Consider the following 27,384-nt stretch of genomic DNA (forward strand, 5'->3'; position numbering starts at 1 on the left):
AAGTGCACTCAAATGTTTGCTCAATGTCCCTGTTTGATCTTATCACAGTATTGAGCTCATGATATGCTAATTATTGCGCTATTGTAGCAAAGCTCACAGTATTGCAGCAAGGTTGACGGTACAGGTGCGCTATAGAAATTAAAGCAGGAATGCAAAAAAAAAACCATCTTCCTTTCTGAATCCCTTAGGCTTCAGTAGTTTCTGGGTGTCTCCTCAGAATTTTGTGAAAGACATCTTCATATCATATCATTACTGTGCACTTTAGAATTTGCTGGTATTCTAATTTCAAAAACGACTGCCAATTAACAGTGATTTATTTACTTGAGTCCAAAAATTTAAATGAAGTCAGAAAACCATGAATACTGTATTGTTAAAGTCGATGCGGGTTTAGCAACAACCAAGTAACACAAAATACTCGTGGGATTCCTACATAGTTAATTTTCCTCCCCTTACTGATATTGTAAAATTATTTGTTTTTCTGAGCAGCCGCTTGTATATGTTTTTAATTGACAAATAGGCATTACATTTGAAGAGAGGGAAATATGTAACATTTAAGTATTCTTGTGGCTATAATGGAGTGGACCTATTTTATTACCTCATTTTTGTGACTGATAAAATGTAATGTGACTTTTGCCTTACTAGTACACTGCTGAAGAGTGATAATATTACAATATGCTTATAATCTGGCATAAGATGGGGAAAACACTGTCAGTAACGCGGAGATCCGACTCACGGGGCTTCCCAATGGCACCCTAAGTATTTTTGACTTGCTACAGGCAATGGGGAATCTGTAAACTTCGAACCTTGTTTGTACTGGATGAACTCATGCATTTCTGAACTTTGACAATTAGGAGCGCGAGTCCACATACAGTGCATTGTGAAGGTATTCGCCCCCCTTGAAATTTTCAACCTTTTGCTACATTTCAGGCTTCAAACATAAAGCTACAGTGAAGAAAATAAGTATGTGAACACTGCTGTATTGCAAATTCTCCCACGAGCTGACTAGCTGTGTTGCTTTTACGCCAAACACATTGTTTTCAATTTCATCTGACCAGATCACCTTCTTCCACGTTTGGTGTGTCTCCCAGGTGGCTTCTGGAAAACTTAAAACGAGACCTTTTATGGATACATTTGAGAAATGGCTTTCTTCTTGTCACTCTTCCATAAAGGCCAGATTTGTGCAATGTACAACTGATTGTTGTTCTATGGACAGACTCTCCCACCTCAGCTTTAGATCTCTGCAGTTCATCCAGAGTGATCTTGGGCCTCTTGGCTGCATCTCTGATCAGTCTTCTCCTTGTTTAAGGTGAAAGTTTAGAGGGACCGCCGGGTCTTGGTAGATTTGCAGTGGTCTGATACTTCTTCCATTTCAATATGATGGCTTGCACAGTGCTCTTTGAGATGTTTAAAGCTTGGGAAATATTTTTGTATCCAAATCCGGATTTAAACTTCTCCACAACAGTATCCCGGACCTGCCTGGTGTGTTCCTTGGTCTTCATGATGCTCTCTGCACTTTAAACAGATCTCTGAGACTATCACAGAGCAGGTGCATTTATACGAGGCTTGTCTACACACAGGTGGATTGTATTTATCATCATCAGTCAACATTGGATCATTCAGAGATACTCACTGAACTTCTGGAGTGAGTTTGCGGCACTGAAAGTAAAGGGGATGACTAATATTGCACACCCCACGTTTCAGTTTTTTATTTGTTAAAAAGGTATAAAATATCCAATAAATTTCATTGCTCTTCATGATTGTGTCCCACTTGTTGTGGGTAGTTTACTATATATACTTTTTTTTACTGTTTACTACATATACATATACATATACATATATATATATATATATATATTATATATATATATATATATATATATATGACTTGTAACCAGAAATTTTCAGAGCACACACAAGTACCTCGTATGAGATTACTGACATCGCATTCAATCAAAGTTTGGTGAAATTAGTGGCGATTGCCTACGTATATTTTTTGATGTGTTATTTGTAGGGGAGGTGTGGTGGGCCTGGTATTCACAGATTTTCACTTTTTGTGGCAGTTTGCAAAAGACAGGCATGACTGTATGAGCTATTCAAATTCAGATCCAGCATTTATTTTGGTACTCATTAACTTGAGTGAAAATCTCTGTCAGGTTAAATTAGGTGCAGATACATAGTTTATGAACAGCTGTTACACCATCCATGGCACCTCCATTAAAAAGCACATTCAAGGCTGTAAAGGGTTACCTTTTGGACTTTTGAGGTTGCCGAAACCCTGTAAAGTAAAACGCTTTTTAGCCACTGAGGACTTCTCTGCAGTTGGACTTGTCACCATCTCATCTGAAAGCAATGAGTTGATATGGAGAAAACGAGATGTGCAGGCCACAACCATAAAGGCACAAAGGAAGTGCCCGAAAGGAAATGACATAGATGAGGGTGGTGAAAAGAAGAGTGGGATTAAAGATCGGTGGTAGCTCATGAAGCAGCTTTAAAATGGTCCCTTGATCCTTCCAAGTACAGTATTCACCTTTGTGTTTGGGAGGCGTAGAACTGTTGTCTGATACTGGGCTCGCCTCCGCCTTTTTGTCCTCCTGCTTTTTCTGGTTCTTGAGACTGCTGCTCCAAAAGGGGCTGTGTTATGATGGCAAAATAGAGTCACCACCACAATATGAAAGTTTATTAGTGCTGTGTAGAGGTGGGCCACACCACTGACCTGAGGGAGATGGAGTAGTTTGTTGTATGGTTTGGGGAGTCACAGCTCTTCTGTTGGCTGGCATCTGCAAATATTTGAACCCAAAGTTTATAAGCTAATTGGTTTGGCCAATGAGTAAAGTGTTTAGGATACCTCTGCAGGCTTTGAGCTGCTTGGTGAGAACTTTGCGGATCTCATTTACCCACGATGTTTTGATCTCAGGCGTTGCAGCCTGAACAAAAACAACATTTGAATATAAGGTTGTGTTTGGTTTTCCTAATGTGTTTAGCCCACTAAACACAACTGATCGACCATAAATCAAATCCATCCATCCATCCATGGGAATGTTATATCCCTTATAATAAATACTATTGTATTGAAACTATATGTGCCCTGCGATTGTCTGGGGACCAGTTCAAGGTGTACCCGCCTCTTGCCCGGGGTCAGCTGGGATAGCCTCCAGCTCACGTGTGACCCTAGTGACAATATGCAGAACAGCAAAGGGATGGATATTACTTTGTCTGAATGAGACAAACAAACTGCGGTGTTTTCATTCATGAACAATAGTACAGAACCTAAAATTACCAAATTACTATCCATACATACATCAATTTTCTCAGCCACTTATCCTCACGAGGGTCGCAGGAGTGCTGAAGACAATCCCAGCTGTCATCGGTCAGGAGGCGGGGTACACCCTGAACTGGTTGCCAGCCAATCGCAGGGCACATGGAGACAAACAGTCGCACTCACAATCACAATCACACCTAAGGGCAATTTAGAGTCTCCTATGAATGCATGTTTTTGGGATGTGGGAGGAATCCAGAGTGCCTGGAGAATACCTATGCAGGCAAAGAGAGAACATGCAAACTCCACATAGGTGGGGCCCGGATTTGAACCCAGGTCCTCAGAACCATGAGGTCGACGCCCACCAAAATAGTATAGTATGCATAATAGTTTAAGAAGGGAATGGACGTGTTTTCATTATTACTCCAGGAAAGTCTGCAACTGAAGCCTGATGTCACCGTGGTCAAATTTAGTAGCATTTGATTTTCGACTTAAAAGATCAACTACAGTGGTTCTTAAATTTCTTATGCCTGGTCCCACCTAAAAAAATATTTACAGTAGCTGTCCTAGTACCCTCATAACCATGAATTTTAAACATTTGAACAGTAACACGGGCCTTGGAAAATATTCAAATTCACTCCGCATAGAAGTTCAATATGATTTATACTTAAGTCTCAAAACAAACAATTCTTACAAATGTTTGCAAATTATAACACTGTACCTAAAAGTTAAATACAGCTGAACTGTACTTAAAACATTATATTTTACCAGATTAAAAATAAAGGTTTAACTGGTTATATGCATATTCACAAACTTCTAATGATTTTATTTCCTAATTTCAATTTTGTTAATTTTATTTGTATTTTACTCATTGATTCCATTCTGTACCACTAGAGAGCCTGCATACCACACTTGGAGAATTATACTCCTTTTCCATTATATAACGGTTCTACCTCCAACCGGCCTTCCTCCGCCCAAATTGTCACATTGCCATTACACTTTTCTGATGCTGATCGGTGACAATGGTACCACTTTTCACAACCTCTTCGTAGGCCGAGGAGGGCTGTGACGTAACTTTCATATGATTGGCTGACAGATGTAGGAGTTTTCTTTTAGCGCGGTGTGTTCTACAGAAATATTTAACTACATTCATGTTGTATATGTGGATGAAAAAAAAGAAGCTTGTGACGAGAATTTACAAAAATGGACGTACACGCTAAGTATGTTCAACTGAGTGGACCCAGCGAGCCTCCTTTCCAACATCCACACTCTCGCTTTTATTTTCACCAACATTATATTTAGCAACCTGCTTTTCGCTCAACTCTTAACTTATTATTTTTTTTTAATGGTTTAAGGATTATGATAAAGTACAAGATACTGAATACACAGCATCACACGCCTATACAAGCTCGCCACGCATCCACTTGTGCAATCATCCACGTGCGACAGTCTTTGGAAACACTACAGAGCGGTCCAGTTGAGTCGGATTGAACCACGTCGTGCAGTGTTCAGCGAGGCTAAAGCAACTTTGGTTCTGTCGTCGACTGAGGAGATATTTTTGTCCATATTTGCAGAAGATGAAAGACAGAGAGATGGAAGGCCCGACAAAAAAGGAGAGTGCAAATTTCTTGATCATGCCCCAATCCCTCCCACTTTTGATTGGTGCCTGTTGGAATGGAAAAGCTACAGAGGCCAGGTGAAGCGAGCCCGAGGTAGAAATTTTAATTAAAGCTTACCTGGACAATAAACACTTCCTCTCGTGAATTACACCAAACCTCAAACTTTTTGTTGTCTCCTTTTGCATTCTCTGTAATTCCCACTGCGCTCATCTGGTGGGAAAATACAGAGACGATATGACCTTGACTTCATTAAATGCGGAGTTCTGAACTTAACATGACAGTGACTCACATTGAGAGAGTGTTTGAAGCTATAAAATGGGGCTTTTTCATATCCCTCGGCATTCTCCTCCCTTTTCTTGCAGAAGAGCAGGGCCTTCTCATGCAAGAACAGATGCCTCTGCATGGGCTTGAACCTGGCCAGGTCCTTGACTTTAGCATGACCTTTCTTGTGCTCCGTCCACACACTGAAGGAGCCTTGCATGAGCAAACGACCCAGCTCAGAGAGGTTACCCTGAAATAAGAAAAACAATATTCACCGTCACTCACAAGTTGCACTGAAAGTCAAACAAAAGTGTGAAAACTGTGGAGAAAAAAAATGCTAAATGGACCTCATAGCCCGTGATGGCAATGAGGTGCATAGAATCATTGACAGCTTTCAGGATGCCCAAAATGGAGGAGAGAGCTTCTTGAAGGTCGTCACAGCCTTCGCAACCTTTACTGTACTTTAATAACTCCTACAAACATAAATGGAGAATCAGTGTTCTCTGCTTCACATAGAGACGCCTTTGTGCCACATGAATACAGCTCACCTTCAGCAGAAGCTGGTACTTGGTGATTCTTTGGACGGGTTTCAGGAGGTAGGAGTCCAGTCCAAGTTTATGTTCCAACTTTTTCTGACATTCCTAGTGCAGAAGATACAAAATAAGTCACCAATAATAAGACCTAATACAGGAGCACTATCAAAAATTCTTCCTTAAAAAAATAATGCTGTTTTGACCGACACTGTCAAACCTTTTTATTATGGTTGGCGTTAAAGTTGTGTGGTTAGTGTACAACTGCATTGCATCATATTGACAGTTGTTATTACTTTTGATATTTATAGTATAATAATTTTGCTAACATTTGCAGAGAAATTTGCCATGGGCTAAAAAAGAAAAACTACAGTTTGTGAAGATCAGGATGGATATTTCAGAAAGGTCTAATTCAGCACTGTCAAAACCACAGATAATAGTGAACATTGTGTGCTGCCACCTACAGGACTTTTCCTGAGTGCTATTGTTGTCTTTGTAATAGCAAAAGGCCACTTAGTCTAACTAGAGTAGTGTTCAAAATAATAGCAGTCTAATGCAATGGACAAGATTAATCCATACTTTTAGTATATTTTTTATAGCTACATGGTAAACAAGGTACCAAACGAACCAAACGTTACAGACGAATTCCATAAGAGATAGGTCGTGGCCCTACCTAACTACACCCACCCCCGGCACTGTTAATCTGCAAGGCATAGGTAGAAATTCCGATAATGTACGTCGAAGACAAAAAAGAGGAGGAAAGCGGCTTAGTCGGCAGAAGAAGAGGCATGCACAGACACTACAACTGTGTGTAGGGACTTTGAATGATGGGACTATGACAGGAAAAGCTCAGGAGTTAGTTGACATGATGATGAGGAGAAAGGTTGATGTATTGTGCATCCAAGAGAGCAAGTGGAAAGGGAGTAAGGCTAGAAGTTTAGAAGCAGGGTTTAAATTATTTTACCATGGAGTAGATGGGAAGAGAAATGGAGTTGGGGTTATTTTAAAGGAAGAGGTGGCTAAGAATGTCTTGGAAGTGAAAAGAGTATCAGATGGAGTGATGAGGCTGAAATTTGAAATTGAGGGTGTTATGTATCATGTGATTAGCAGCTATGCCCCACAGTGAGGATGTGACCTTGGATTGAAAGAGAAATTCTGGACAGAACTGGACGAAGTAGTCCTGAGCATCCCAGAGAGAGAGAGAGAGAGAGTTGTGATTTGTGCAGATTTCAATGGACATGTTGGCGAAGGAAGCAGGGGTTATGAAGAAGTGATGGGTAAGTACAATATTCAGCATAGGAACTTTGAGGGTCAGATAGTGGTGGACTCTGCAAAAAGGATGGAATTGGCAGTGGTTAACACTTATTTCCAGAAGCGACAGGAACATAGAGTGAACTCCAAGAGCGGAGGTAGAAGCATGCAGGTGGATTATATTTTGTGCAGACGATGTAATCGGAAGGAGGTTACTGATTGTAAGGTAGTGGTGGGGGGGAGTGTAGCTCGACCGCATAGGATGGTGGTGTGTAAGATGACTCTGGTAGCGGGTAGGAAGATTAAGAAGACAAAGGTAGAGTAGAGAATCAGGTGGTGGAAGTTCAGAAAGGAAGAATGTTGTGTGGCATTTTGGAAAGAGGTGAGACAGGCTCTAGATGATCAGGAAGAGCTCCCGGAAGACCGGAATAGTACTGCCAAGGTACTCAGAGAGACAGGCAGGAGAGTACTTGGGGTGCCGTCTGGTAGGAAAGGGGAGCACTTGGTGGTGGAACCCCGAAAATATAGGACCTCATCCAAGTAAAGGCATTAGGAAAGAAGAAGTGGGACATGGAGAGGACTGAGGAGAGGCAGAAGGAATACATTGAGATGCGACGGAGGGCAAAGGTAGAGGCTGGGAAACGCTAAACAAGAGGCATATGACATGTACACCAGGTTGTATACGAAAGAATGAGAAAAGGATCTCTACAGGTTGGCCAGACAGAGGGATAGAGATGGGAAGGATGTGCAGCAAGTAAAGTTGATTAACGATAGCAATGGAAATATGTTGATTGGTGCCAGTTGTGTGTTAAGTTGATGAAAAGAGTACTTTGAGAAGTTAATGAATGAAGAAAATGGGAGAGAAGGTAGAGTAGAAGAGGCAAGCGTGAATGACCAAGAAGTGGCAATGATTACTAAGGGGGAAGTTAGAAAGGCACTGAACAGAATGAAAAATGGTAAGACAGTTGATCCTGATGACATACCAGTGGAGGTATGGCAGCACTTTGCAGAGGTGGGTGTGGAGTTTTTGACCAACTTAGTCAATAGAAAACTAGCGGGAGAGAAGATGCCAGAAGAATGGAGGAAAAGTGTGCGAGTCCAAATTTTCAAGAACAAAGGCGATGTTCATAACTGTGGAAACTATAGACGAATAAAGATGATGAGCCACACAATGAAGTTATGAGAAAGAGTAGTGGAGGCTAGACTCAAGACAGAAGTATCTGGGAGCAACAGTATGGTTTCACGCCTAGAAAGAGTACCACAGATGCATTATTTGCCTTGAGGATGCTCTTGGAAAAGTACAGAGAAGGTCAGAAGGAGCTACATTGGGTCTTTGTAGACCTAGAGAAAGCCTATGACAGAATACCGAGAGAGGAACTGTGGTACTGCATGAGCAAGTTTGGTGTGGCAGAGAAATATGTTAGAATAGTACAGGGCATGTATGAGGGCAGCAGAACAGCGGTGAAATGTGCTGTAGGTGTGTCAGAAGAATATAAGGTGGAGGTGGGACTCTATCAGGGATCCGTGCTGAGTTCCTTCCTGTTTGCGGTAGTAATGGATAGGCTGACAGATGAGGTTAGACTGGAATCCTCTTGGTTTATGGTGTTCGTAGATGATGTTATGATATGCAGTGAAAGCAGGGAGGAACAATTAGAAAGATGAAGGTACGCACTAATGGAGCGGAATGAAGATCAGATGAAGTAAAACAGAATATATGTGCATGAATATGAGTGGGGAGGAGGAAGAGTGAAGCTCCAGGGAGAAGAGATAGCAAGGGTTGACAACCTCAAATTCTTGAGGTAAAAAGTAGAGAGCAATGGAGTGTGGGGTAAGGTAGTGAAGAAACTGATCTAAGCGGGGTGGAACAGTTGTCGGAAGGTGTCTGGTGTTCTATGTTTCTGCTAGGATGAAGGGCAAAGTTTATAAAACAGTGGTGAGGCCGGCCATGATGTACAGATTAGAGACAGTGTCACTTAAGCGACAACAGGAAGTAGAACTAGAGGTGTCGGAAATGAAGATGTTGAGGTTCTCTCTAGAAGTGACAAGGTTAGCTCGGATTAAAAATGAGCTCATTAGAGGAGCAGCCACAGTTAAAAGTTTTAGAGACAAGGTTCAAGAGAACAGACTTCGATGGTTTGGGCATGTTCAGAGGCGAGAGAGTGAGTATATTGGCAGAAGGGTGATGAGGATGGAGCTGCCAGGCAAAAGAGCGAGGGGAAGACCAAAGAAAAGGTTGATGGATGTTCTGAGGGAGGACATGAGAACAGTGGGTGTTAGAGAAGAAGATGCACGAGATAGGCTTCGATAGAAAAAGATGACACGCAGTGGCGACCCCTAACGGGACAAGGTGAAAGAGAAAGAAGGAGAAAGCAAACAAGTTACCAGTAGGTGCAGTTGATTCTCAGAAAACCAACAAGGCCCAGCATTTATGATATATACACTCTTAAACCTTAAACCATTTGTTGAAAGGGGTGTGTTTAAAAAAAATGGCATTCTGCCATTGACTTTCCACACTCAAAACTATTTTGTACAAGCTGTGTTTCTACGATTTACCAATCCTTTGATTCATCCATCCATCCATTTTCTAAGACACTTATCCTCACGAGGGTCGCGGAGTGTTGGAACCTATCTCAGTGGTCAACGGGCAGGAGGCAGGATACACCCTGAACTGGTTGCCAGCCATTTACAGGGCACATCAAGACAGACAACAGCTGTACTGACAATCACACTTTGGAGCAATTTAGAGTGTTCAATTAATGCGCGTTTTTGGGATGTGGGAAGAAACCAGAGTGCCCAGAAAAAACCCATGAAGGCACGGGGAGAACATGCAAACTCCACACAGGCGGGGCCGGGATTTGATTCCTGGTCCTTAGAACTGTGAGGCCAAGGGCCTACAGCTGTTCCACCATGTGACCCCTTTGAATGACTAAACTAATATTTAGTTGTATGACCACGTTTTTTTTTTTTTACTGCTTTATATCTATGTGGCATGGAGTCAATCAACTTGTAGCACCTTTTAGCTGTTATTCCACTCCAAGATATCTTAATGGCACTCCACAATTCATTTACATTTCTTGGTTTTGCATCAGAAACCGGATTTTTGATATCATCCCTCAAGTTCTCGATTGGATTAAGGTCCGGGGATTGGGCTGGGTACTCCATGACATTAACTTTGTTGGTTTGGAATAAAAACTTTGCATGTTTGTTACTATGGGGTACCAAACCCTTTGATACGGGTTGTTTGGTCCCAGTATGACCGGTGTCAGTTTGGCCCGCATGGCCGGTAGTAAGTCGGAATCATTTCCGGTGAGAGTTGGATCCCGCATCGGCTGCCCTTTTTCACGGATTCTGTTCATAAAGTTTATGAACATAATCTCCAGGTGGAGTCAATTAATAGAGGGGGTCCAGTTTGGTGGCCTCAGTATTGTATCTTTGGTTTTCCCAGATAATGTGATTCTGTTGGCTTCATCAGATCTCCAACTTTCACTGGACCGATTCCCAGCAGAATGTGAAGCTCATGGGATGAGAATTAGCACCTCCAAATGTGAGACCACGGTCCTCAATCAGAAAATGGTGGCGTGCCATCTCGAGGTTGGGAGTGACATCCTGCCGCAAGTGGAGTTTTATTATCGGTATCTTGCGGTTCTTTTTCACAAGTGAGGGAAGAATGTAGCGGGAGATTGACAGATAGATCAGTGCAGTGTCTGCAGTGATGTGGCCCATTGTGGTCACGAAAGACTTGAGCCGAAAGGCAGAGCTCTCAATTTACTGGTAAATCTACTGTGAAGAAAATGAGTAGAGGGGTCTGAAATTTTAATCGTAGGTGCACGTCAACTGTGAGAGAGACATTATCTTTAAAAATAAAAAAAAATCCAGATAACGATTTATTTGTGTGATACAGCTGCAAATAATTATTTGATCACCTGAGAAAACCAATGTTAATATTTGGTGCAGTTTGCAATTACAGAGGTCAAACATTTCCTGTAGTTTTTCACCAGGTTTGCACACAATGGAGGAGGGATTTTGGTCCACTCTTTCACACAGATCTTCTCTAGATCAGACAGGTTTCTAGGCTGTCACTGAGAAACACGGAGTTTCAGCTCCCTCCAAAGATTTTCTATTGGGTTTAGGTCTGGAGACTGGCTAGGCCACACCAGAACCTTGATATGATTCTTACGGGGCAACTCCTTGGTTTTCCTGGCTGTGTACTTCTGGTCATTGCCATGTTGAAAGACCCAGCCATGACCCATCTTCAATGCTCTGACTGAGAGAAAGAGGTTCTTCCCCAAAATCTCACAATACATGGTCGCAATCATCCTCTTTTTAGTATAGTGCAGTCGTCCTGTCCTATATGCAGAACCCCCCCATAAAAAGCATGATGCTACTAACCCCATGCTTCACAGTAGGGATGGTGTTCTTGGGATGGAACTCATCATTTGTCTTCCTCCAAACACTGTTAGTGGAATTATGACCAGAACGTTGCATTTTGGTCCCCTCTGACCACAAAACCTTCTCCCATGACTCCTCTGTATCATCCAAATGGTCAATGGCAAATTTAAGACAGGCCTTGACATGTGCTGGTTTAAGGGGAACCTTCCATGCCATGCATGATTTCAAACCATGACGTCGTAGTGTATTACCAACAGTCACCTTAGACACGGTGGTCCCAGCTCTTTTCAGGTCATTGACCAAGTCCTGGGCTGATTCTTCATCTTTCTAAGGATCACTGAGACCCCACAAGGTGATCACTTGCATGGGGCTCCACCCCGATTGAGATTGACCGTCAAGTTTCCATTTTCTTATGATTGATCCAACAGTGGACCTTTTTTCACCAAGCTCCTTGGCAATTTCTCCGGAGCCCTTTCCAGCCGTGTGGAGTTGTACAATCTTGTCTCTGGTGTCTTTGGACAGCTCTTTGATCTTGGCCATGTTACAAGTTTGAGTCTTACTGATTGTATGGGGTGGACAGGTGTCTTTATGCAGCTAACGACCTCACACAGGTGGATCTGATTCAGGATAATACATGGAGTGGAGGCGGACTAACAGGTCTTTGAGGGTCAGAATTGTACCTGATAGACAGGTGTTCAAATACTTGTTTGCAGCTGTACCAAACAAATTGTTTAAAAAAAAAAATCATACATTGTGATTTCTGGATTTATCTTTTTAGATTGTCTCTCTCACAGTGGACATGTACCTACGATGAAAATTTCAGACCCCTCTGTGATTTCTAAGTGGGAGATGTTGCAATATAGCAGGGTGTTCAAATACTTATTTTCTTCACTGTATATTCCTACCCTCACCGATGGTCACAAGCTGTAGGTAGTGACCAAAAGAACAAGATCACGGGTAGAAGCCGCCAAAATGAGTTTCCTCCACAGGGTGTCCGGGCTCTCCCTTAGAGATAGGGTGAGAAGCTTGCCCATCTAAGAAGAGATCAGAGTAGAGCCGCTGCTCCTCCGCATTGAGAGGAAACAGATGAGGTGGCTGTGGCATCTGATTTGGATGCCTCCCTGGTGAGGTGTCCCGGGCACGTCCTACCAGAAAGGGACCCCTGGGACGACCCAGGACATTCTGTAGAGACTACATCTCTCGGCTGGCTTGGAAACGCCTCTGGATCCCGCTGGAGAAGCTGGATGAAGTGGCTCAGAAAAGGGAAGTCTGGGCTTCCCTGCTGAAGCTCCTGGCCCTGTGACCCTGATAAGTGGTAGAAGATGGATGGATGGATGGATGGATGAACATACTGTACACATCAGTTGCACATGACAAAAAAGTCTTTAACATTAGTGTTTTCAAGGAAGGGGAAATTACAGTTTACCACATTTTAATCACGTGCAACAAAAATATTTTTTCAGTACAGTAATCAAGTAAAATTACAAAATCAAACTTCGTTCCAATTGTTAATTCAAAGAACCTGGAAGAAGGCACAATCTGAGCACTGTCGCCATAAACTCTCAGAGCGAGGTTTATTTTGGCAGTAAGCCTCATAGATCTGCAGGTCCTTCATCTGAGAAGAGAACACAAAACAACCAGTTTTTTTAAATTCAACGATTCCTGCCCCTGATTTAACATCTTTTTTTTTTTTAAAGAAAGTCCTTACTCTTTCTAAAAAGCAGCGCCCCACAAGTTCAGGACAGTTAGTGTACGCCGCCAGATCCTTCAGAAATGTCCTGAAAATTGAAATTTGGCCCAGATTATAGTAGATGCACGAAGTATATAAGTGGCAGCCATTTTATCTCTGGAAGAAATATACCTCTTGTGAAACTGGTAAATTTCAGACATGTTTCCAAACAAGATGTCTTTCTTACTCAGCAGTATACTGGGGATGAGATGAGCCATGGAGGGATTGTCCATCTCCGCCGCATAGCCCTGGAGACATAATCACTGTTCAAAGACTGTATGTACATTTAGTAAATGTGTGTCTGGCACAGCAAAACCAACAGAAGAGTTGACCACAAGGAAGCTCACCTCTAAAACACACAGGAGCTCTTCCACATACACTCTTTCCGTTTCCAGTAGTTCATTCATCACGTGTCTGGAAAACATATACACATACAAACATGTAGTTTCAAGGCAGTAAACACGTGGTATCATTTATGAAATGCGTGTAGAACTAAAGTCTTGCTGAAGTCGAAAGACTGAAGGTCCTCACCGTCTCAGGACAGCAAGGTTTTCTTCTTCCTCGGAGAGGGAGGCATGCCTTGTGCTGCCATTGTGTACAGGAGATTCCACCTAGACAAACAAACTTTGTAGTGGCGTTCTAAAAGTATTCAACGTCACATTTGGTCTTGACAAGATAACGGCATTTACCTTTCTGCAGAGGGCATTATCTGCTGAGTATCTCCTCTCTTTTCTCTGTTGATCTGACACGCAGAAAGGACAATATATTATTAAAATCCCAAGCATAATTTACAACATTATAACATATGCAACACTGATCAATCTCCTTTATCACGTCTTGCTTAAAAACATACTAGGAGATGCATGTGGAGACTTGACTTCTGGTCTTGGAGCCACTGGCTGAACTGGTCGTGTCTGTTTGGCAGCAAGCTTTTTCAGGCTGATGAGTCTCTTATCAAACATCTCCTGAACTGAGCTTTGCTTCTGGAATACTCTCTCTACCTGTTCCTGATGGAGAAGATATATATAAAAATATGACGTTTATTAGGAAAAAGACTTTAAAGCCCAAGTGTCATGCCTATAAACATTCTAAAATAGATATTGTCATGAAAAATACATATAACATTATTCAGTTCAATGTCTATACGAAAAAATAAATATGAGTTGAGAGTGCGTCATCCATGCGCAAAGTTGCGGAACTCTCATTCGACATTCAAGTGGTAACCATATTGGCTGCATCTTCTGTCCGTGATGTCACACTGGGACATTCGCCATTGAAAACACGCTGTCCCACCTACTAGGGGAGATGAGCACGGACCTTCTGACACGGAAGCTCTTTTCGAAGAAGAGAACAACTCACAACTGAGTGAAGTGACCTGGGCAATATTAAACAATCATATCGAGCCATATTTAAATGATATGTGGATCACGGCCAAACCGCATGAGGGCAAACAACCTCTCTACCTGATCCACCTCCGCGGCGGTGATGAACAACAATGCCCGCAGCCATGCGCGACGATGATGCCGCCCACGAGGGACAACGACGGCGCAGCCAAACTGGCTCCCCATCTGAGCCATCCCCGCGGTGGTGATAAAAACAACGCCACCAGCAAGCAACGACGACGCTGTGGCCAAACCGCCTCCTCGTTCGAGCCACCTCCACAGTGGAGACGAACCACCGCGGCCCGGCGCCGTAACAAGCCACCCCAGCCGAAGCCATGTCGACAAGGCCTGCGGCGATCCACAAGGCTGGCTTGGCCTTGTCGACAACGCTAGTGGCGATCGACAAGGTCGGTGGCGATGCACAAGGACTGCGGAGGCAGTCCTTCAGCTTCTGCTTGGAAGATGCGCACATCGACACATTTAACACCCCTGAGTTACGGATTACACCCCCGCCCAACTAATATTTTTTTAGTAGCTGTATACACACCTACCTGTCATGTGGAACCCACGAAGCTCTCGTCCTTTGCACCTGCGCAATCCATTTTTCACGACAAACTGAGTCTTTTGGAAAAGTATGAGGAGCGAATCCATATTCCATCCTCCCGAGTGTTCGAGAGATATCCAGCAGTACAACAAGCCGGCATTTTGACTAACACAAAGGAACAACGAGCTACCTTCCAGCAGGTAAAACTTGTATAAACAGACGAGACCGCTTGAGTGCGTTACTGCCCTGTACATCACTTCCTGCTTCTTCTTGAAAACAAATCCCTTGAGAGGATTTCCATGGCGGCAGTTACAAAAAGCCATATACAAAATCAAAATCATGTTTTGTGGTGAAAAAACAGATGGGTCCATACCGGCTGCCATTTTTTCATTAACAACATACTAAAAATCATGCATTTGATGACAGTGGACCTTTAAAAAAAGACTTTTAAATATCTTTGGAAGAACACCAAGTTGATTAAATGACTAGAGACATTAAATCATGCACTTACACAGTAATATTCAAAATAATAGTGGTACAATGTGACTAACTAGATTAGTCCACATTTTCAGTATGTTTTTGATTGCTACATGTCAAAGAGCTATCAGCAGGTGCAGTCGAATATCAGAAAATCAACAAGACCCAACATTCATGATACACACACTCTTAAGTCTGTGCAATTCGACAATTTGTTGAAAGGGTTGTGTTAAAAAAAATACCAGTCTGCCGTTGACTTTACAAACTCAAAACTATTTTGTACAAAGTTTTTTGTTTTTAAGATTGACCAATCCTTTGAATCAATAAACTAATATTTAGTGTATGACCATTTTTTTTTAATAACTGATAACTGTTTCACATTTGTGTGGATGGAGTCAACCAATTTGTGGCACCTTTTAGCTGTTTTGGCAACATTCCACAATTCATTTTTATTTCTTGTTTTTTTTTTCTGTAGAAACAGCATTTTTTTATGTCATTCCACAAGTTCTCAATTGAATTAAAGTCTGGGGATTGAGCAGGCCATTCCATGACATTTACTTTTGTGGTTTGGAACCAAGACTTTGCATGTTTACTTGTGTGTTTGGGGTCATTGTCTTGTTGAAACTCCCATTTCAAGGGCATGTCCTCATCAGCATAAGGCAACATGACCTCTTCAAGTAATTTGACAGATGCAAACTGATCCACGATCCCTGGTATGCAATAAATGGGCCCAAAACCATAGTAGGACAAACATGCCCATATCATGATGCTTGCACCACCACACTTCACTATCTTCACTGCTGTGGCTTGAATTCGGAGTTTGGGGTTCATCTCACAAACTGTCTGTGCTCCCTGGACTCATAAAGAACAATTTTAGTCTCATCAATCAACAAAATGTTGCTCCATTTCTCTTTAGGCCAGTTGATGTTTTCTTTGGAAAATTGTAGCCTCTTCCACACATGCCTTTTTTTTTTTTTTTTTTGAATAGAGGGACTTTGCACGGAATTCTTGTAAATACATTAGCTTCACACAGACGTCTTCTCACAGTCACAGTACTTAAAGGTAACTCCAGACTGTCTTTGATCATCCTGGAGCTGATCATTGGTTATTCTGCGATCCAATTTGATGGTTGTCTTCTGTTTTCTGCCACGTGTCTCTGGTTTTGTTTTCCATTTTAAGATGTATGGAAGGTCCTCAATACACCTTTTTGCTAATATTATTCAGTTTTTATACAGAATTCAAATCCGAAATCCATTGTGAAGGAAATATTTTTATTTTTCGATTATCTGCAAAAAATGATCACACATTGCTGGATTCTCCAGAAAAAGACAGAAGCAAAGCGGAAACAGCCGAGTAGGATCGTGACATCAGAACCGGTGACAACAATGGCGAGCACTGGAATACATTGTGAGAATGACAATGTCACAACAAGGCTCGAGGGCGGAACCAAATGCACGACTCTAGAGGCAAGCAGGTAGAGTACAAAAGCCTTTATTCAGTTCGGGGTCTATGATCAACAAGTCAGTCCGTAAGAGCAGCAGTAGCAGAAGAGGCAGGCTTACTTGGATGGTCCGGGGACAGGTGAGGGTCGGTACACGGCAGGTCAGGTCTACAGGAGAACGTTCAAAGCAGGCAGAAGTATCGAGGGAGTCAGGCTTACGGGGTGAGTCGGAGAACAGGCGAAGGTCAGTACACATAGGTTGTCGATCAGGGATACGAGAGTGCTGGAACGGGACATGAAGCTCAACGATCTGGCGGCGGACTAGTTGTCCCCCGTGTCCTATAAGTACCGGGTATACTCAGCCCAAACCAGGGTGCAGGTGTGTGCCGACTAATTGGATGACCACACCCAGCCTGGGGAGGATGCTAGGAGCATGACAGACAATGAATTTTCCTATATTTCGAGCGATGAATACTATTCTGAAGGGCCCCACGAAGACAGTGAAGAATGCGATTTTTATAAAGACGTTAAACGTTATCAATTTGAGCCAGTTAGACAGCACACATGTTCGAATGCGGATGAAATGGCTGGCCATAAAGATCAAACAGTCAGACACATGGAGCAGGATATGCCTCGTGTTGGACACAAAGACTTGTAAGCATTTGTGAAGTTCTTGTTTAGTTTAGTTAGTCAAACTGATAAATAGTAAAGGTTTCGATATCATGAATGTATACACGACGTTTTCGTTCTTGTTTGAAAATTATACAAACACTGTGTATTTAGTAAATAGTTAGGCAACCACCCAGCCGTTCATTGTACAGTGTGATAGATCTGCCTGTACTTGTATGAGAAACGATCTGCAGTACAATGTGTATACCTGTAGTGACATCAGAGATCAGCCACAAGTGCTTTTCAGACATGGGAAACTAGGTTAAAGTTCGGTGATTTTAATTCATAAACACTTACAGTGAATAAAATAAGTATTTGAACAGCCTTCTACATTGCAAATTTTCCCACTAAGAAATCATGGAGGGGTCTGAAATTTTCATCGTAGGTGCATGTCCACTGTGAGAGAGATAATCTAAAAAGAAAAATCCAGAAATAACAATGTATGATTTTTTTAACGAGTTATTTGTGTGATACACCTGCAAATAAATATTTGCACACCTGAGAAAACCAATGTTAATATTTGATACAGTAGCCTTTGTTTGCAATTGCAGAGGTCAAACGTTTCCTGTAGTTGTTCACCAGGTTTGCACACCATTCAGGAGGGATTTTGTCCCACTCCTCCACACAGATCTTCTCTAGATCAGAGAGATTTCTGGGCTATTGCTGAGAACCACGGAGTTTCAGCTCCCTCCAAAGATGTTCTATTGTCATATTGAAAGACCCAGCCATGACCCATCTTCAATGCTCTGAGTGAAGGAAAGAGGTTGTCCCCCAAAATTTCACAATACATGGCCGTGGTCATCTTCTCCTTAATACAGTGCAGTCGTCCTGTCCCATGTGCAGAAAAACAACCCCATAGCATGATGCTCCCACCCACATGCCTCACTATAGGGATGGTGTTCTTGCGATGGAACTCATCATTGGTCTTCCTCCAAACACGGTTAGTGGAATTATGACCAAAAAGTTCAATTTTGGTCTCATATGACCACAAAACTTTCTCCCATGACTCCTCTGTATCATCCAAATGGTCATTGGCAAACTTAAGACGGGCCTTGACATGTGCTGGTTTAAGCAAGGGAATCGTCATGTTTAGCTTCTTCCATTTTCTAATGATTGCTCCAACAGTGGACCATTTTCCACCAAACTGCTTGGCAATTTCTCCGTAGCCCTTTCCATTATGGTTGAACATACCTTTTTGTCTAGATAAGATCATTTGTGTTACAAATTTCACATTTCATACACTTTAAGGCATTATTAGCATAATTTAGGCTGAACAGCTAATATTTTTTTGCACCTCTTTATAAGGTTTTCCCTCTCCAATCAAACATTCAAAGAACAGTGTTCTGAACAATGTATTGAACAACCCATTTTCTTCAGGCTTTCAAGGAGAAATGCATGGTCGTCAGGTGCTAACTTCATCCTTAAATAGGGGCCACCTGATTCACACCTGTTTTTCACAAAATTGATGACCTTATTGATTGAATGCCACATTGCTATTTTTTAACACATGCCTTTCAACAAATTGCCCAATTGCACAGCCTTAAGAGTTTGTATATCATGAATACTGGGTCTTTTTGGTTTCCTGGGTCTTTTTTGACATGTACCAATAAAAAATATATACTGAAAACGTGGATTAATCTGGTTAGTCATACTGGACTCTTCTTATTATGAACACTACTGTCCAAACACTGATGAAAACATAGACTGACTTACCTTGAGCTGGGATGTGAGCACCGGCTCATATTGGCAGCAGATGGCGCTGCAGTTGATAAGGGTGTGAAGTGGCGCCGTGTCCAGGTATCGTTCCAATTCTTGAAGAGCAGCCTCAGCTCCATCTTGAGATTGACATCGGTCCATTGGCTGGCTCGCCAACAGATAAATTCCCTCTTCGCACCAACGGGAGGCCTGATGTAACAAATCCACTATGTTTTATTGTTTTAATGTTGTCACAGAAATACACCTTGTAAACCCTGGAGGGAGTGTACCTTCTCCAGGAGACGGTGGAGCTCCATTGCTGTTAGAAGGAATTCCTTCTTGTCCCTCAGAGTAGAGCTGATATCCTCACACATTGCTCTTAGCTCGCAGCACTTCGGCCGAATGGAGTCTTCTGCATAGTGAGCACTCTCGATCAGCCCGTCGCCTTTGCTGGCAAGTGACAAGGCGTAGTCTAAAACATCCTGTTGAAACATAAGAAAGAGTGCGCCGTTTGCATGTTCTGGGTTTTCCCCGGGTAGTTCAACTTCCTCCCACATTGCAAAAATGGGTATGTTCAGTTAATTGATTGCTCCAAATTGCTCATAGGTGTGGAAGTGAACACGTGTTCATATGTACCCTGTAACTGACTGGTAACCAGTCCAGTGTGTACCTGCATCGCATCCAAAGTCAGCTGGGATAGGATATAGCTGACAAGCCCCCTAAGGTCATATAAAGAAAGCTTTTGAATGTAAATGTGTGGTACTAAAATAACCATGCATTTCTAACTGCCTAATAACATGTACATTTTTTAAACCCCTGAACTAATGTAATTTGTTGAAAATGGTGTATTTTTGATACTAAAAGCCAGAACAAACTATTGTGTTTAGTACAGTTGTACCTTGAGATACGAGTTTAATTCATTTTGTGACCACACTTGTAACTCAAAACACTTCTCAAAATCTTCTTCGCCCATTAAAATGAATGGAAATTCCATCAGTCAGTTGGATTTTTTAATAAGGAAAAATATATCACTATAATCTGGTATGCTAGGGTTTGTCTCTATGAAAAGAGAGTAATACCATGATGAAAAAAAAAAAAAAAGAATCATTACATTACAGTTCCAATTACGGTCTCTGAGGACTTGAAATGGGAGACGAGCATCAACTCCATCCTCAAAAAAGCCCAGCAAAGCATGTCCTTTTGCAGTTTCTGAACAAGCATGCCCTGTCACAAGAGCTGCTGAGACAGTTCTACACAGTGGTCATCCAATCAGTACTGTGTATCTCCATCACAGTCTGGTTTAGGGCCGCCACAAAAAAGGACAAAATCTGACTGCAATGGAAATCAAAACCGCTTAATGGATTGTCGGCAGCACTCTACTGACTATTGATGACTTGCATGCAACACGAACTAGGGCCAGAGCAGGCAGGATCCTTTCGGATCCTCCACATCCTGGCCACCAGCTCTTCCAGCTCCTTCCGTCGGGAAAGAGGTACAGATCAATGAAAGTCATAACTACCATGCATTTGAAGACTTTTTTCCCCTCTGGCAATTAAGACATAAAATTCTTGATTAGATAGTATTTTTCTGCCATGTGACATTGTTAGGACACTCACTCACATCCTGCTGGTCCAATCAGTATTAGTAATACAGTGAAGAAAATAAGTATTTGAACACCCTGCTATATTGGAAGTTCTCCCACTTAGAAACCATAGAGGGGTCTGAAATTTTGAGAGTAGGTCCATGTTCACTGTGAGACAGATAATCTAAAAAGAAAAATCCAGAAATCACAATGGATGATTTTTTTTAACGATTTATTTTTGAAATACAGCTGCAAATAAGTATTTGAACACCTGTCCATGGGCTAGAATTGTGACCCTCCAAAGACCTTTTAGTCTGCTTTAAAAGTCCACCTCCACTCCATGTAGTATCCTGAATCAGATGCACCTGTGTGAGGTCGTTAACTGGATAAAGACACCTGTCCACCCCATACAATCAGTAAGACTCAAACTTGTAACATGGCCAAGACTGAAGAGCTGTCCAAAGACACCAGAGACAAAATTGTACAACTCCACACCGCTGGAAAGGGCGACGGAGAAATTGCCAAGCAGCTTGGTGAAAAAGGTCCACTGTTGGAGCAATCAATAGAAAATGGAAGAAGCTAAACATGACGGTCAATTTCAATCAGAGTGGAGCCCCATGCAAGATATCCCCTCGTGGGGTCTCACTGATCCTAATCAAGAATCAAGCCCAGGACTTGGTCAATGACCTGAAAAGAGCTGGGACCACCGTGTCCAAGGTGATTGTTGGTAATACACTACGACGTCATGGTTTGAAATCATGCATGGCACGGAAGGTTCCCTTGCTTAAACCAGCACATCTCAAGGCCGTCTTAAGTTTGCCAATGACCATTTGGATTATACAGAGGAGTCATGGGAGAAAGTTTTGTGGTCATACGAGACCAAAATGGAACTTTTTGGTCATAATTCCACTAACTGTGTTTGGAGGAAGACAAATGATGAGTTCCATCACAAGAACACCATCCCTATTGTGACCCATGGGGGTGGGAGCATCATGCTATGGGGGTGTTTTTCTACACATGGGACAGGACGATTGCACTGTATTAAGGAGAGGATGACCACGGCTATGTATTGTGAAATTTGGGGGGACAACCTCTTTCCTTCACTCAGATCATTGAAGATGGGTCGTGGCTGGGTCTTTCAATATGACAATAGAACATCTTTGGAGGGAGCTGAAACTCCGTGGTTCTCAGCGACAGCCCAGAAATCTGTCTGATCTAGAGAAGATCTGTGTGGAGGAGTGGGCCAAAATCCCTCCTGCATCGTGTGCAAAACTGGTGAACAACGACAGGAAACGTTTGACCTCTGTAATTGCAAACAAAGGCTACTGTACCAAATATTAACATTGGTTTTCTCAGGCATTCAAATACTTATTTGCAGCTGTATCACAGAAATACATAATTTTTAAAAATCATACATTGTGATTTCTGGATTTTTCTTTTTAGATTATCTCTCTCACAGTGGACATGCACTTATGATGAAAATTTCAGACGTTTCAATGATTTGTAAGTGGGAGGGCTTGCAATATAGTAGGGTGTTCAAATACTTACTTTCTTCACTGTATATTTTGTAGACTGTCGCACGATTTGCCACTTTAAACTGCTCCCTACAACGGGAACCACGAACGGGTAAATGCACTCTGTACAACCTTAACAAAATGTGCATGTTGACAAACATCTCTTACCTGTTTTGAATGAATAAGATTTTACATCTTGAAGGACTCTTGTAACGAATAGTTCCTATAAACATAAATGTCTCTTGTTCTTTGTGCGTTGTTGTTCTTTGTTCTGAATGTCGTACCAGGGAGTCACCAACTGCCAGAGAAAAATACCTTGTGTGTTTTTACACACTTTGCCAATAAAGCTGATTCTGATTTTGTGCACCATGATTTAATGCAGCAATCCAATTCATTGTGCTGATCCGTCTAGTGTGACTTTCTTGGCCACCATACAAAAGTATAATAATACTACTGTACAGTCATGAATGCACAATGTAAGAAGAATAGTGCTTCTTTTTAGAGGATTATAAGTGACTCAGTTAAATGCTGTAATATTCGTCATCTTCTGTAGATTGCGGCTGTTGGACGGAATTGTTGGATCTACCAAGACCACTACTTTTCAGGAAATCAGAAAAAAATAATTTATTTTGAATTCCCAAACAACATCAGGCACCAGAACAAGAACCACAACAACTTCACATGTCACAGTGACTCCACCACGGCTTGATTCACAGCTGCCTTCTTCCAAGTGGCCTTGTTGTGAGACTGCCACAAGAAGATGCCTGGTGGAACAAAAACTAATATCTAACTTCGAAATCTGAACTCCTCAGTATCAAAGATGTTTTCACCGGTCCATATGTTTTTGAATAGAAACAATTGGTGGTACAAGGAAACACCTTTTGGTGTTGAGAGCAAATGTAAAACTGGACCAGGGACTTTCATTTGATGTTTTACCAAAGGAAAATTTCTGTTTTTAAATTTTAGACTGTGCCAAATTATTCAAAATGTACGCCTTGATGTCTGAACAATCAACGCAGGCAGAAGTATCAAAGGAGTCAGGCTTACAAGGTTGGTCGGAGAACATGCGAAGGTCGGTACACACAGGTTCGATCAGGGATACCGGAGCACACTAACGGGACATGAAGATCAACGAACTGGCACCGGCCAGTTGTCATCGTGGTCATATAAATCCACAGCATAATCAGGCTGCATGAGGCGCAGGTGTGCACCTCCCAATCAGCGCACCTGCGCGGGCACCCGCACAGCTCGTGCTGGAGCGGCAGGATCATGACATGCAGCACCAGAAGTCGCATTAATGGGTTAGGGTTAATGGTCGCATTATTGGTAAGAAGTACTTTTGTCATCATTGGTTAGCAACAGTGTAACAATGTTATTTAATAGAATTCAGAGACTTATTGTACTCTAAATGTGTTGGTCTGAACTAAATGCGCAAATACATGTGTGTTTAGTTTTTAAAATATTGAATGGCTCTTTTGAAATTGCATTTTAAAATATTTGGGATTTACGGCTCTCTCAGTCGAAAAGATTCCCTACCTCTGTATTTGACACTCAGATACACAATTTAGGCCAGCTACAGATGATGTTCTATTTCCCTTTTTGTACGGCCAAATTCATTATTCTCACCTATTTTCTTTCTTTAGTTAGGATCCATTTGTGTGTTTTCCGATAGATTACCTGTAGATAGCATTAAATATTCAATACAATTCCACGTAACAAGGAACCTCTGTTGTCAAGGACAACATTTTATTAAATGTAGCAACCTTCAGATGAGAATGATACAAAGTTTCTCGTTACCTTACTTAAATTGTATACACAAAAATTGACACGGAATTTGCAAAACAAATTTGTTTGATTTTAACGTTAAAGCATAAATTGGGCTAACCCGGAAGTGAATGCCGGTATTTACCTGCTTTCATATCTATTTCAAAATTCATTACAAATTATTCCCATACACACTACACCTCTTTTTTTTAAATGAATTGTACAATGTTTGCCAAAATGCTGTTTATTGTGAAGTGTGTAAAATAGAGTTCACTCCCACTATGCAGCCCTCGTATCTCATGTTTGTGCTCACAAATCAAAACAAAAAAACGGTAAATCAGGTCATCTATCTCAACAAAGAACTGTTCTGAATTTAATTTCATGTTCTGCTTACATTCAGGTCTTCATTCTGTCCGATGTAATGGGCTTTAGGTTGATTATGTAGGTGATGTTCAGTACCATTAAGAGTTGGGTTTCAGCAGTGTGTGTGCGTGTGGGCATGTGTGTGTATGTTCTCACACAGGCCTTTTCCTCATGACAGGTGAGCTCTCCGAGGACGTGATCGGCATGGGCGGGATTTACGCTGACCTCTGAGAAACCGCGTAAGCGTTCCAATGTTGCATCAAGTTGGGAGCGTACCTGTGAGTTACATCACAACAGCAAAACATGACTTTAGAGGATCTTCTTGCCAAGCATGGGCCTGAATTTTCTTAACTCACGTCACGGAAGTGTTGCTCAAAATGGCGGAGCTGCAAACACTGCTCCAACTTGGAGCGATGGCGTTCCCAGAAATCGTCAAACGCTGTCTCTGTCTCATCCAGCTGACCCAGTAGTCTGAGGGTTGGAAAAGAAAGATGATGTAGATGACAGAATAAAAATGTCAATTATGGACATACAGTTATGTCCCTCTTACCGCTGAACAGTGGCTAAGTTTTCCAGCTCATCATGGGTCGTATGGTATTCTATGTCAGTCTGAAAAGGCTCATTGATGCACTCCAGTAGGCGTACACCTTGAGATTGAGACACCTGTAGGTCCTCCTAGAAAATAAAGATTTAGAGATGTGATATTTACTGAGTACCACAACCATGTGACCAAACTGAGAAAAGTACCTTTCATAGCGTAAAATCATCTGTAATTAACCTTTTGGGAAAATATGACCAGTGTAGTGAGAGTCCAAATTTAGTAATTTTTTTTTGAGTCACCATTGTAGTATTTTTGGCTCAGGATTCTAGAACCACTTCTTAGGTTTAATTTCGATTGGTCATTCCAAATGTGTTGTATGGTTCCTAAAAATATAGCTGTATTATATACTGTAACACAACAGACATGGTTTCATCAAAACAGAAAATTAATCAAAAAGCCCCCCAAAAGTATATGTTTTGATGACCCCATAAAAACCTTTGTTTAGCCCCAATGATCGAGGACCCAGAATGTGTCCTGACCCTCTTCCCCAAGACAGAAAGCGAGAAAGAAACCTTCATTTTTTCCTTTTTTAGAGAATGCGAGTGCAGTAGAATGGTAGTGGCCTCAGCATCGTTGGGCAATTCTGTCTCTGCAAGCTCTGTGCCAAAGGCCTGCAAAGTGTGAGCTGTCGTCTTCACCATGAGAGCGAATGCTTCAATTGCCTGCACCAAAACGCAGAAACACAAAAATGGTGTGTTCATAAAGACATGATCCTGCTGAGTGTTTGTGTGTGTGTGTGTTGTGTGTGTGTGTGTGTGTGTGTGGTGTGTGTGTGTGTGTGTGTGTGTATATATATATATATATATATATATATATATATATATATATATATATATATATACACACACACACACACACACACATATGGATGTGCATGTGTGTCCGAATCCATACGGTGCGGTGTGAAATCCAGCTTTCATGGCAGTATTCTTGCACCCCCCCCAAATTCGTGGTGAGTTGTCCTGGATCGATATAGGCATGGAGGTCGGTCACTGAACTCAGCATGACCACCTGAAAGAGTGCATGGCAGATTGGAACAATGGTGAGGTTGCATATGAGTCAAAAGCTGAACAGAGAAACTGACCCAATTCCTATAGTCATGGGATTGACAATTACAGGGAGAAAAGCCACACCTTCATTTTGAACTCATCCTTGCTGAACTTGAAGAGGAAGTCTGACAGTGCCCGCTGCACCAATGTAGTGGGACGCAGCACCAGAACCAAGTTTACATTTGCTGGGAAGGAGCCCTGGAGAAGAACTATATTGTGAGCCCTGAAATAATAACAATAATAACAACAACAACAAAAACAACAGTGTTCTTGAGAATGACCTTATTTAACTATTTTATTCATTATTTGTGTCAACCTGCATACCTACATAATTGCATCTGTTAGTTCAACAACAATATTAGGGTGATCCAACCCTACCATTATTTCATGTTTAAAAAAACATAATTGCTTGGGTGAGTGTTCTTTTTCTTCTATTAGTGAGGACCTTTATGCAACAACAGTTGTGTCATGAATTCCAACAGACACACAAGTATCTAGTACAAAGAGTGACAGTTGCAGAAGGTGGAACAAACACCAATTCTGAATTTTCTTCCATTTTCACTTCTTGTAGGTACAATGGCTAGGTATCAAAGTACTTTTGTCGATGTAGTACATGGAACAAGGAAAATGTGACCTTTACCTAGGCGAAAAAGTTACATCTGTAGAGTTCCTGTACGCCTATCAAATATGAAATGAATCCCTTATCCAAGCCGCTTATCCTTACAAGGTTCACGGGAGAACTGGAGCCTAACCCAGCCAGCTTCAGGTGAAAGGCGGACTACATCTCGAACTGGTCGCCAGTCAGTCGCAGGGCAGATATCAACGTCATCACTGAGCGGAAATCAATCCCACGCTGTCTGCACCAAAGTCAAGCGTGTGTACCACAACACCATCAGTGACGGAAATTAAACCAAGTAAATCTCGAGTTACTTGCCCATTTCTTAAAATGTTTCTGTAAGATATTCAGATATTTTCTGAATTGTAACATCACAATTAGGCAAATTTGAAGAATAACTACCTCCAAACACAGTTTCTCTTCCCATGACTTGGCAGCTACATTTTCTCTCATTGTTAAGTGATGGCCAGAGTCAAAGGCAAAAGGTAAGCATAGCTGCTTTGAACACAATATTCACTTTCTGGTGGCATATGGAGGAAATAATATTTTTTGTGGATGGGAACAAGTCTCAAAAGTGTCTAATAACAACACATAGTTGCCAGATGTATTGCTAAAACAGTCACTAGTGTTATAAAAGTCATGTCACTAAATA

At 41.8% G+C, this 27,384-nt stretch overlaps 1 protein-coding gene across 7 annotated transcripts in view; it reads right to left on the bottom strand.

The window, feature by feature from the left end:
* mcf2la (mcf.2 cell line derived transforming sequence-like a) overlaps nucleotides 1-27,384 on the bottom strand; it is a 77,395-nt gene that overhangs the window by 12,089 nt on the left and 37,922 nt on the right. For 5 of the 7 annotated variants that reach the window (XM_061804566.1, XM_061804536.1, XM_061804526.1 and 2 more), the window contains 23 exons: nucleotides 26,201-26,314; nucleotides 25,962-26,078; nucleotides 25,580-25,729; nucleotides 25,017-25,141; nucleotides 24,823-24,937; nucleotides 24,623-24,742; nucleotides 19,534-19,725; nucleotides 19,262-19,453; nucleotides 13,889-14,042; nucleotides 13,725-13,777; nucleotides 13,567-13,646; nucleotides 13,383-13,449; nucleotides 13,168-13,283; nucleotides 13,015-13,084; nucleotides 12,829-12,921; nucleotides 5,685-5,777; nucleotides 5,484-5,609; nucleotides 5,165-5,386; nucleotides 4,993-5,085; nucleotides 2,846-2,924; nucleotides 2,714-2,777; nucleotides 2,528-2,631; nucleotides 2,248-2,340 (listed from right to left, as the gene is read on the bottom strand). In XM_061804566.1, coding sequence (XP_061660550.1) covers nucleotides 2,248-2,340; nucleotides 2,528-2,631; nucleotides 2,714-2,777; nucleotides 2,846-2,924; nucleotides 4,993-5,085; nucleotides 5,165-5,386; nucleotides 5,484-5,609; nucleotides 5,685-5,777; nucleotides 12,829-12,921; nucleotides 13,015-13,084; nucleotides 13,168-13,283; nucleotides 13,383-13,449; nucleotides 13,567-13,646; nucleotides 13,725-13,777; nucleotides 13,889-14,042; nucleotides 19,262-19,453; nucleotides 19,534-19,725; nucleotides 24,623-24,742; nucleotides 24,823-24,937; nucleotides 25,017-25,141; nucleotides 25,580-25,729; nucleotides 25,962-26,078; nucleotides 26,201-26,314 — 2,632 coding nt within the window. Of the gene's footprint in view, nucleotides 1-2,247; nucleotides 2,341-2,527; nucleotides 2,632-2,713; nucleotides 2,778-2,845; nucleotides 2,925-4,992; nucleotides 5,086-5,164; nucleotides 5,387-5,483; nucleotides 5,610-5,684; nucleotides 5,778-12,828; nucleotides 12,922-13,014; nucleotides 13,085-13,167; nucleotides 13,284-13,382; nucleotides 13,450-13,566; nucleotides 13,647-13,724; nucleotides 13,778-13,888; nucleotides 14,043-19,261; nucleotides 19,454-19,533; nucleotides 19,726-24,622; nucleotides 24,743-24,822; nucleotides 24,938-25,016; nucleotides 25,142-25,579; nucleotides 25,730-25,961; nucleotides 26,079-26,200; nucleotides 26,315-26,840; nucleotides 26,915-27,384 lie in introns of those variants that run through there. The other 2 variants (XM_061804575.1, XM_061804545.1) reach the window with 2 other exon arrangements.

The sequence above is a fragment of the Syngnathoides biaculeatus genome, chromosome 2, assembly GCF_019802595.1.
Source record: "Syngnathoides biaculeatus isolate LvHL_M chromosome 2, ASM1980259v1, whole genome shotgun sequence".
In the NCBI taxonomy this organism is placed as follows: Eukaryota; Metazoa; Chordata; class Actinopteri; order Syngnathiformes; family Syngnathidae; genus Syngnathoides; species Syngnathoides biaculeatus.